This window comes from Ambystoma mexicanum, chromosome 10 (assembly GCF_040938575.1).
Source record: "Ambystoma mexicanum isolate Mex_15411 chromosome 10, UKY_AmexF1_1, whole genome shotgun sequence".
Lineage (NCBI taxonomy): Eukaryota > Metazoa > Chordata > Amphibia > Caudata > Ambystomatidae > Ambystoma > Ambystoma mexicanum.
The window spans coordinates 1,396,547,974-1,396,560,131 of NC_090932.1; the positions used below are offsets into that span (position 1 = coordinate 1,396,547,974).

Here is a 12,158-nt window from a genome sequence, read left to right on the forward strand (position 1 = left end):
ATTGCCATGCCATAATATAAAATTGTGAATTACTCTTATGGCACAGTATTGGGATAATTTTGGGACAGTGCAACTGAATGCCTAATTTGATGTAGAATAGTTTCAAATGGGAATATTTTCCTCAATGCCTCAAAGTTCCTTCTGCACTTGCAGAGTTTCTGCAGGACGTCAAGGGCAGGAATCACAAAATGTGCCCCTAAACATTGTAGCCAATGCCCACACAAATCAATAAAAAACAATGTATGCATTCGGGCTAATCCACAGGTGTGAACCACAGAAATGCTTATAGGGCTTTATTTATGCAGCCCAGACCAAATGCTGAATTTTTGATCAGGTAGTGCCTGAGGGTGCCCTGCGCACAAAGGGATAAACTCAGGGCACCATTCCTGTTAAGCAGGCACAAACAGAGAGAACACTTTGTAGTTGTATGAAGGTTGGGTTTTAGTGAGAGTTAGCATGCGACCCCCAGCCAGGGAAGCAGCCACCAACCTCTGAAGTGGAATGTCCAACCTTTCAATCAATATATTCCATACAGAACATAGTGGTGTATGAACATAGCAACAGTAACCAAGATGCAATACTAGCAACAAATAAATGAATGCAAAGAACCATACGTAATGTACACAGTATGATACATTAAAGAACCGCTTCTAACATCTCCCTTTCTTAACATAGACCTCCAACACTTTGCCCTCCTCAGACTTTTAACCAAACCTCACCCCCTCTCCGTCATTCTAAGCACAGCCACTCCCTCTTTGTTCCAGACACCACCACCTCTCACTAATACAAAAGAACCCAAATCCTTCACAACTCGTTTGGGTTCAGAAAACACAGAAGATCCCTTCCGCACCTTAGTGGCTAGTTTCACTTTAATCCATTCCCCCTCCTTCACAGTGAAATCCCTGCAACACTTTACTTGATCATAACGTGTCTTGGCCTTGACCCCACACAATGATATCTTCCCTTTTTTCTCTTCCAGGTTCACTCCCACACTCTTCGGTTTGCACATCCAACCTGGGCACAGGTGCAAATTTGGTCTCCTCCCACGCAAAACTTCGAATGGCGACTCACCTGTGACACTATGAGATGCCAACATGTATTGGTTCTTTCCATTACAGTACTAATCAAATCCCCCGAGTAGCCACAGCAATTTTAATTGCCTCCATGAGCGTTCTGTTGAATCTCTCAACGCACCCATTGCTCTGGGGATGATACAGCAAGGTCGTAACCTGTTCAACATCATACTTATATAGAAAATCCTTGAACTCCTTATATACCAGTTAAGACCCATTGTCGGATAAACATCTTTTCGGGTAACCTTGCCTCCAGAACAAATGCTCCAAAAACCTAATAATGCTACCACTAGAAATATTTTTGAACACACACACCTCTGGCCACTTAGATAGTAAATCAATTACTACCAGCAAACAAATGTCTCTTCCTCCTCCAATATTAAATGGGCCCAAAAGATCTAACGCAACTTCATCCCAGGGCATCCTCGGACATTTCCTTACCACCATGGGCACCTTCTGCACCCTAAGTCCTTTATCACCCTCTGCACACTCAACGCATCCCATCACTTGTTCCTCAATATCTTTATCCACTCCTAGCCACCAAAATTCGGATCTTACTAATCCCTTTGTCCTGGCTACACCCAAATGTCCAACATGGGCCAACCCCACCACTGATTTTGTCATGTTATGTGGTACCACCAATTGATGACCCATATGCAAATAATTCTCTTGAACCCAAAGCTCCTCCCTCACTCTGGCATAGCCTTCCATGGCCCCATTATAACTTCTGATATCACCTCCTATCACCACTGCCAAAACATTCTGATAATCTGCATCCTCCAAACAGGCCACATCCCACACATCATTTCTTAAAGTGGAATGCACCTGAAAAATGTCCCCCACCTCATTCGGTTCATGCAGCACATGTTCCTAACCCAACGGTTCCCTCATCACCGATCTAGATAGAGCATCAGCTACAACATTTCTTTCACCCCGATCATGAACCATCGAAAATTGTAAGCCTTGCAAAGCACTCACCCACTTCATGATGCATCGAGAAACTCCTTCCAATCCACCCATGGTGAAAATACCAACTAGTGGCTTATGGTCCGTGCAAATCGTGAATTCTCTCCCACAAAGTTATCTTTTACATTTCTCAACGCCCCAGACACAGGCCAGGGCCTCCTTCTAGACAACTGAATACCTGCTTTCCGGGCCCCTCAAAGATCTGGATGCAAATGCCACAGTGTGCATTCCTGCGTAATCTTCTTGCATCAATACCGCTCCAATACGATAATCACTGGCATCAACAAATAATAAGGTGTCCTTACCTTCCTAAAAATCTTAAATATAGGTGCATCTAAAATAGCTCTTTTAACCCCTTGAAACTCTCCCTTGCATTTGTCATCCCACTTAAAAACCACACCCTTGCGGGTGAGCATTCTCAGGTTCCTCGTCTTTTCTGAGAGTCCCTTGATGAACTTCCCATAACATTCCACAAGACCCAAAAGCAGATCGCTTTTGCATTTTGGTGTATCTATTCTTTGTATTGCCTCTTTGGCATCCTCCTTTGGTCTAACACCATCCCCTGAAATTTCATGCCCCAAATATACTGCTTTATCGGCTTTGAATGTGCATTTGTCTGTAGATATAGTCAATCCAGCCTCTTTCAAGATCATCATTACCCTCTTCAATCGTACATCATGTTCCACTTCATCCTTCGAACATACAAGAACGTCATCCTGGTAGCACATGACTCCACTCTCATTTCCAAGTAATCTCCCACCAGTGTAATAAATGCTGTCAGATCTCTGGATTCCTGATGTAACTCGACCTGGTGTTAAGCAGATTTTAGGTCAAGAATCGAAAATACCTTTGACCCAGCCACCCCCACAAGTAAATCATCTATCCTTGGTAAAGGAAATCTGTCAGCCACCACCATGCTATTTAAATGCCTGAGATCAATACATAATCTTATTGAACCATTGGGTTTCCTAACCACTACAATGGGGCTTGCCCATTCTGATGCCTCTACCCTCACAATTACTCCATCCGTTTCCATTCTCTTTAATTCATCTTCAACCTCTTTCCGCATAGCCAAAGGTATGGTGCATAACTTTGCTACTTTGGTATTGCGCTCCTCTTAAATCTGATTTAGTGTACAACCCCTTTTAAAAAACACTAATTTATCAATTTTGTGTTCCACATCAGCCTCCCTAGTGGTTCCTTCATCCATATACATGCTCATACTCTACACTGATAACACCTGTTGCAGATGACTGACATCCAGTCTGATTTGATTCCGCTTGATCACTCCAAAAGAGTAATTCTCCACCTTTGTTAGCCACATAAATGGTGGCCATAGCCTTCCTCTCCTTAAATTGCAGTTCTCCTTCAAAATTTCCTATAATGTCTACAGGCACTTCCCCATAAGCATTTGCCTTCACATCATTCTCCCAAAGAGTACAACAATGAAACTTCTCTTTCCACACCTTCACGCTGATCAGGGTATAATCTGTGCCACTGTCAGCAAGCATAGAAACAGGTACACCACGAATCAATATAGTGGCATATGGTTTCTTCTTTCTCACTTTCCCTGCAACTGCATTTACAGAATTTACAACCTCTCTACCAGCTTCAGAAAACAGAACATCATCACCATCCACTTTGACTTCATGTACTTGACCTGACCCAAAACTAAAATTCTTGCAGCACGGTCAAGATTCCCTCCCTGCCACAGTCATGACACACAATGTGGATTGCAAGACATTCCTTGTCAAAAGCTAAGTGCGGCAAACTTCCACTCTATAACATCTCCTTCCAGCAACTGTTCTGCAGTCTCTGGAGAAACCAGCTTCTCTGGTCTCACCCCTGGAGTCCTTCGAAGGCACCCATTGTTTCCCAAAGGCCCTATTGCTAGTGGGCCGGCTTTTCTTCAACTCTTTTGACCAGCATCTCAGGTCGCCGGGAAGTTCCATTTACAGATTGTCTCTGAGACACCTTAGAGACTTTCTGCACTCCCCCATCTTCAGATCTTATCCTATCAGACTTAGAATCTGTGTTCTTATCCGACTGAAGCATTTTGATGCAACTTTCTGTGTGTTCCACTGTCTTTGCTATTTCTATGGCCTTGTTCAAAGAAGGGTTCCTTTCTTTCCACAACTCCTTCCTAATGTTATCATTGGAACACTTAAGTTGTTCCCTCAAGTGTTCATCCTGACAGTGGTCAAACCTGCACTTTACTGCCAGACCCCGGAGAGCTGTGATAAACTCCTCTATGCTCTCTCCACTTCTCTGTTCTCTTGTGGCAAATGTGTATCTTTCCAGTATAATTTTTTTTTTTAAACAGAAATGCCTGGCCAATTTTGCTAATGTTTTCTCATAGGGTCCTACATCTGCCATGTCTGCAGGTTCCGGCAATTTCTTCAGAATCTCTTGTCCAGCAGGACCTAGGCAGTGAAATAGGAGAGCTTCTTTCTGATCATTTGAATAATTCGCCCCAAATATAGCTAAGGCATATTTATTGAACCCCTCTCTTCAATCAAACCACCTTACTCTCCAGGACTGGTAAGGAAGAATACTGGGGCTGGTACGTTTGCCATGACTGTTAAAGTCAACACACAGTCATTAATGTGATAAAGCACGCACCACTTTTAAATTGGAACGCTGCATGCATGCAATAAATGTCCAAAATCCTCCAGAATTCCTAACTTGCCAATCTTTAAGGTCCGCGAGCACTTCACTGTCCGATGTGTTACACTGTCCCCAATATGGCTGCTTCCATGCACGTTCGTCTATGTCGTACAGTCCTTTCCTCTAAGAGTTGCCAAGCCAACGCTGTCAACAGGTGTCTGCTGGCCACGTACATCACAATCTCTGGATTGTCGACAGGCGCTGCCACGTCACAGCACATCAGCATCAGGATCCAGCACAGAGAGAGCGGGTTGCCCTGATGACTGGACGCCACCTCAATTCGGAAGTAAATAATGTCAGGTCAGCACGGAGCAACTGACTTACCAACAGGGCGCCACCACTCTTGGAAGCAACAGGTGCGAGTGGCGCCCGAGACGCTCCTCTTCACTTCCACAGATTTGGCGGCCAAAACTCTTCCCTCTCACCTCTGGCGTCAATCAGCTAAATCCACCAGAAAATTGAAAGAACCTGCAGAAGTACTGGCGGCTCCTGCCATCCAGTGTGAACCAGTACTTCGCTATCCTGTGGGTCTCCTCCGCTTTCCAAAGCGTGATCGCGGTCTTGTTGCCTGCTGCAGAATTGTCACTGTAATCAAATCCACACATGATGGCTACTGTGGCTCTGAAGCCCCAGCTCCTTCCCTCAACAAAATTCACTCCACCATGCACACCTCTACGGTGTCGTTTGGGATCATCTCCTCTGTAGCCCAGATCCTCGTTGCCAATGTTAAGCAGGCACAAACAGGGAGAACACTTTGTAGTTGTATGAAGGTTGGGTTTTATTGAGAGTTAGCATACAACCCCCAGCCAGGGAAGCAGCCACCAACCTCTGAAGTGGAATGTCCAACCTTTCAATGAATACATTCCATACAGAACGTAGTGATGTATGAACATAGCAACAGTAACCAAGATGGCAATACTAGCAACCTGTAAAGTAATGCAAAGAACCATAAGTAATGTACACAATATGATACATTCAAGAACCTCTTCTAACAATTCCCCTGCATCGGGCTGTCCTTGCAGGTCAGCAGTGGGGGAGGTTGCAAAGCAGGGCGCTCTTTCATACTCTTGTGTATGCCCATACATTCACATTTCAGGTGGAATTACCTTACATTTTATAAACTGGCATAGTCGCAGGATGCCATAAGGATATTTCTCATTGCATCATGCTGCCAATAAGTTTCATGAGTCAGGCGCTCATTTTTCTGACTGGCACGAATATGTTTTTATCTGAAAATAATGTATCTCGAGTCCTGTACGAATTACAGCTGTATCGGGAAAAAGATGGTAGGACTGTTAAAAAAGTCAATAAATTGCATAACAATGTACACAATATACTTAGTTAATTTGCTTTGAAATAGTCCATTAGGACAAAAGGTACCCTGATCGAACCGATCTTCAAAGGTTTTGCCTGGCAGCTACAATATGCTTATTCAATGACTGTACGACTGTTCACAACCTAAGAAGCTTTGTTTAAATTGTATCAAGAAATCTCTGCTGTTTAAATCATTGCCAAACTCTGATTCGGACACTGTGAATACTGAGAAATGATGGCGCAGGTGTCCTCTACTGCAAACCTTTCGCTTTAAACGTGCCCGAATTGGCGTCGCGCCTTTTCGGTGGCAGCAGCTAAAGCATGGAACCAACTTCCTTTGGCTCTTCATGCTACTACCAACCACCTGGCCTTCAGGCGCGCCTTAAAGACTCTTCTTTTCTAAATCCCATATGCCTCACTCTTGTTACCCTCCAGTGCCAAGATGCCTTTATAAGTCTATGTAACATAACATAACAAACCTCCTTTATAAGTGAGGAGTGGCTGGGGGTAGGAGGTTTGTGGTCATCATATAGAATCCAGCTGAGCAACAGAAGCAGAATGTACAAAACTAAAAACAAACAGGGTGGTGGGAGACCAGGAGTTGCATGCCAAAGGTCTGTGTGTGTATTCTCTGCTCGGAATCCCAGCCGGCACTTGGGGCCTGACTGCTGGCTAACTGGCAATTCCTGGGAACCAGGAAGTAAGTCAAGCACCCATGGATGGCCTTGAATTTAAATGGCAACAGCGTATTGTTACTTTCATAGGCACTCTCTAACCTGATACCACACGCTTTGACATGAAATAACTTGCTGATCTCTAGAGAGCAATTAATCAAGAAACTGAAATGTATGCAAACGTTTGTGTTTTCGATATGGATTAGTCAGGCGTGTTATAAAAGGGGCCTTGCACAGCAAGGGCGCCAAATAATTACTAGTAGAAATACAGTAATAAGAAACCAACTATAAATAATGAGTGCAACTAGATTACATTTGTTTTGAGAGGTCACCCTTGTGGCAATGTACTACTTTTAAACCCTTTGTAATCAATATTGTCTCATAGGGCACATGGGTGTTCTGTATGCCCACCTTCCAAAAAAGGTATGAATTGCACTCCGATTTTACACGCAGACTGGCACTTGGTGCATGAAGGTGTCTACGATGGCTTCCTCTCTGTAAGGGGGTGAGATGTCAGTGCTTTAATCTTAATTTTTCAGCAAAGCAGGATAGAGAATCAAATTGTTAAATGTAAAACAGTTAGGGCTGGGCAAATGGTTTTGGCGAAAAAGCAGACAGGCATATTTTGATCATTTTTCTGACAATCTGTAAAACAGCCTCACTGCGCAAACCAGTGTTGACAAAAACATTTCTAAACAAACTAATATATTTGTAGAAAGTCCGAAACGAAAGGACCTATTTTAATCCTCAAATTAGAACACATGTATACAAATTGTGCAACCTTAGACCCTAATTTACATATTACATTTTCTTTTTAAACTGCTGTCAACGTGGCTCCTTTCGTGTTCCTTGTGACAAACGGAACCCTACTTTATTTCACAAACTAAGAACACTGAAAGGCATTTTAAAGAATACTGCTTCCAAACAAAATTAGTATATAGGCACAACAAATAGTCCCATAATTAACATGGAGAGTTTAAGACACGATATACAAATGCAAAAAGATAACATAACATGACATGACATTTTACTACTGTGTACTTAGGCAGGGCACTTGTGGTAAGTAAAACATTTAAACACCACAATGCATAGGAAAATATACAAAATGGTACAATTTGTTCAGTGAATAGCCGCAAACACAAATTCAAATACTCATTTAATTAGGACTTGCACATTTGGCTTTTGGACATGGGACACAATATCCAAGTAGGGGGCTATGTACTAGGGCAAACATTGCTGCGATGTAAAAACGCATTGTTTTAATTGTTCACCTTGTGCGAACACCACACCAACTCGAACTGCAGCCATGCAAAGTGTATGTAATATGGGCCCAGACAGATTCACAGCATTACATGAAATGCCAATAGAAAAAAGCGTGTCCTACCTGGTCTAAGCAAAGTAATACCACAGCCACCGCCGCCGGCACCGGTCAGTTTGCTGTGTAGTCCATGCGAGGCAGTGACTTGGCATAACTGGTCCAGTGATGGGTGTCCTACTCCTAACACATTCAAATGATGCTGGTTTATGTCAAACAGTTCCTGAAAACAAAAAAAGTGAAAGAATTCGGTTAAAGGTGTTGTATTTTACTATAGAAAACTGTATGATTTTACTCTACAGCAGTTCTGAATTACTATTCGGAGCACTTACAATATAACTAAATAATGCAACTAAAAGAAGTGCACTGAAATCCCTAACAGGGAAGCTAAGACAATATTTACCATAGGTGAAAATTGATACATATTTTACTAGTAATATTCCTTAAATACAGTATCATTTTACTGCTATTGAAAGCATTGACACTGAGCTAAATTGTGGTTGCAGACCCGCCTGAGTAGGAACCATCCCAGAGAACAGGTTATTGGTCCGTGTTCATTCTCTAAACATATGGCTCCGACAATGTTGCTAATTTGTAATGCTTGTGATTTCAGCCTAAGTTATAAGGGTAATCGAGATGTGGACCCCTTGCTTCCTGACCTCAGGGAGACACAGTTTCACCTCATTGAGGGTGCCCAACAAGACCAAAACACGTCTGTGGTTGCTATTAGTACTCTCACTTCATTAACTTTGTTCCCCTCGCTTCCTTGCTTCCTCTCCTGTGGTGTTCCTCAAGGCTCTGTCTTGTCCCCCATACTTTTTAATATCTACATTCAGCCACCTGTGTGTCTCATCCACTCCTTCGGCATTAGATGCTATTCTTATGCAGATAACACTCAGATCCTGATCCGGTTAGATCTTGAGCAGGCTGAGATGGTGTCATACCTTTTTCAGTGTCTCTCTACCATGGGAGTTTGGATGAACCACAACGGGCTGAAACTTAATGGTGACAAGACGGAGGTGCTGGGGGTGGGGTGCCCCTTCTGATCCTTCACTCTGGATGTCCTCTTTCTGGCCATCCTCCCTTGCCCGCTTCCTACAACCGTTACCACTGTCAAGATTCAGGGGTTGTGATCTCTTCAACTCTTTCGATGGAGCATCAGGTCTCGGCGGTCTGTAAGGCAGGTCCCTTTCATTTGAGGGTCTTGAGGAACATACTTCCCCTCATTCCCTCTAAACTCAGACCGCCACTCGTGGCTGCCCTGGTTCTGAGTCGGTTGGACTATTTTAACTCCTATCTTGCTCAGCCTAATGTTCTTGTTCAGAAACTTCAGCGTCTACAGAATCTCGCTGTCTGGCTGGCCACCGGATCCCCGCATGGAGGGCACATTACTCCAGCCCTGCGCAGACTTCACTGGCTTCCTGTTGCTCAGTGTGTGAAGTTTAAGTCACTGTGTCTGGTTCACCAGGCCCTGTCAGGCCTGGGAGCAGAGTATCTCTGTGACAAACTCAGTCGCTATGTTCCTAATCGGCTTTTGTGTTCTAGATCTGCCGGCCTGCTCTGTGTCCCTTCCTTCCGTCTCTCACGAGTGGGGGGGGCAGTCTTTCTCTGTGGCGGCAGCTCAGTTGTGGAATGACTGCTGCTCGCACTCAGAAATATTTCTAATCATCTAGAGTTCAGGAAATCCCTGAAGAGCTTTTTCTAGGCTACAATATCTAGCTACGTGGCCTCCCAGCGCCAAGATACCTTTAGGTGGTAGTGCGCTTTATAAACTCTGCTAACATAACATATTCAGGGAAGAATTGCTGGATTGCCCTTGTGGCAGAGACCAAACCGATGTGCAAAGGGATATGGCTCCTCTGTGAAAGGTACAGTAAACTAAAATGTGGTTGTAGACACTGCTGAGTGGGAACCATAGGGCAATGTTCGTTCTCAATAGAGGGGCTCCCAGAATTTTGTAAATTTAGACTGCTTATGTTTCACCAAATTAGAAGGTTAATCTAGATGTGGACCTCCTGCTCTCTGTGTCTGAGAGAGACAAAGCTTCACCTCACTGATGATGCAGGCTGAGCACGTGTCTGGGGTTGCTGTTGGTTCTTTTCTCAGAGGAGAATTTCCTAGCTTTTCGGTGCCTGACTGCCATTGTGGGTAGGACCATACCGATATGCAAAGGGTTATTTCTCCTCTGTGAAAGGAATGGAGAGCTAGAATGTGCCTGTAGACCATCCTAAGTGGAGACCATCCAAGAGAACAGGTTATTGGGCCGTGTTTGTTCTCAGTAGAGGAGCTCCCACCATTTTGCACACACTAAAATAACCATGCCTTTTGCATATTCCAATTTACCGTTTGAAAGAAAGGCAGAGTTGGGATCTAATATTTAGAAAAGACATCAGTAAGTTAAATGAGGAGTCCAGAAGACACTAGCCAGCATATACAGCATTGTTGGGTGCATGTCTGTTAGGGAGAATTCTCTGAAAAGGCTAATTTCCCAAACCTAGTGAGTCCCCCAGCAGCTTTGCTGGATTTTTGGGGTTTATTTTTTTCTCCTGTTAAGAGTGAGACTCTCCCACTCTTAGACATGATTTGAGGTGTTCCTTTGCTTTGTATGTGTTCTATGGGCTTTGGGGTCCTTTACCCCATAGGGCTTCATGTGTTTTTGATATGTGGGTTACACAGCACCCTCCGTGCAGTAACCCAGGGGTGTCGTAGCGACCCCCAAACATAGACTCCATACCCTGGGACTGACTACTGTCTCCCAGGGCATGTAAAGTCACCATTGGCTTTACTAGTCTTAAATTGTGAACAGAACCAGTACCAACCATCATATTGTGGACTTACTGGTCGGGGCAATTCGATTGCCCCGGGGGTCTGTTGTCCGAGGGGGCACTGTCCAGTCCCCCCCGATCGAGTTTTGGCTGGTGGCAGTGGATACTACTTTTTATATTCGACCGCGAATATATTCCTATGGGATTTTCCCATTGTTCGAGGCTACGACTTTTTAAAATAGCCTCTAACATACCGCCGGTTTATTAAATTAATATAAATTCACCGGTTGGTATTTTTTGACGAAACTTGGTTCCAAAATGGCGTTTGTGTTCGCTTCTGTGACTCCAACCCAAGTCGAGCCCTTTGTTCCACTTTTTGGCGGGCTTCTCCACAGAAGCCTCCAAAAGTGGTGCCACTCTGTCTGGGTACCACAGAGATGGGGGCGGGGGTTTAGGCACCCTGGACTGAGTTGCCTCGGCAACTCAAGTCGCACTCTTGTGTGATTGGCCCAAGTGGTGAGTCGCCCGGCTCACCACTTAGCATGTTTGGGTGACAGCTAGGCTGAATGAATGGGGGTTTTCTGCATAAAAGCAGGGCTTTGGGGACTGGAACTTCAGAAGTCGCCACAGGACCTAAAGAATCCGAGGAGGGAGAAGCCGAGCCGACCTGCAACGACGACACCACCGGTGTAGCCCTGCTGAACCGTCTCACCACTTTTCCCGACGACAGAGGAGATCTCCAGTCCGGAGAGTCTTCTTCCTTTGACTGGTGGGGATAACCAGTTTGCCTGTCTTTTCGCCACCCTGGACCATCTCGTGGCCGCCTTGCCTGTGCCAAGCACCCCGGAAAACGGAATACCGCGGTTTACGACTACTACGAAGAAAAGGGTAGTACCTTGTAACCGGAAAACTCTGCGGCTGGTTTCTTCCCTGGCAGTGCAACGGCCTTCATCTTTCCTTCACGTCGAGACCTCCTCTTCCTCTGGACGAAACACCGACTTGCACCCGCTGCCAGGAACAACTGCCCCCGCTGGAGCGTTCTTCCCATTTCAGGTACTGTGTCCCGCCTGGCTTCCCTTGCGACAGATCGTTTGGGGTGACAGTAAATCATCGACTTTCTAACATGGGTTAGCCTGGGGCCCGTTAACTAACTTTACCTGACTTGATCTCAATCTTTTGTGAACTATCTACAAAGACTCTTTGGGCCTAACCCCACTGTGTGATCCTGGACACATTTCGCTTGCTCTCTCTAAGAGTGGGCCTGGCATTTGAACTTCCTTGTTCTACAGTAGACTTTGCCTAACCTGCCTCACTGTGGTTCTTTGAAAAGTATTGAAATTGTGTGCTTTCATAACTTTGCCTTTTCCCTCCCTTTTTCTATAAC

The 12,158-nt window shown here is 44.6% G+C and overlaps 1 protein-coding gene across 2 annotated transcripts in view; it reads right to left on the bottom strand.

The window, feature by feature from the left end:
• MVK (mevalonate kinase) overlaps nucleotides 1-12,158 on the bottom strand; it is a 234,154-nt gene that overhangs the window by 14,266 nt on the left and 207,730 nt on the right. For both annotated transcript variants that reach the window (XM_069619413.1, XM_069619414.1), the window contains exon 10: nucleotides 8,079-8,232. In XM_069619413.1, the coding sequence (XP_069475514.1) occupies nucleotides 8,079-8,232 (154 nt within the window). The remainder of the gene's footprint in view (nucleotides 1-8,078; nucleotides 8,233-12,158) is intronic.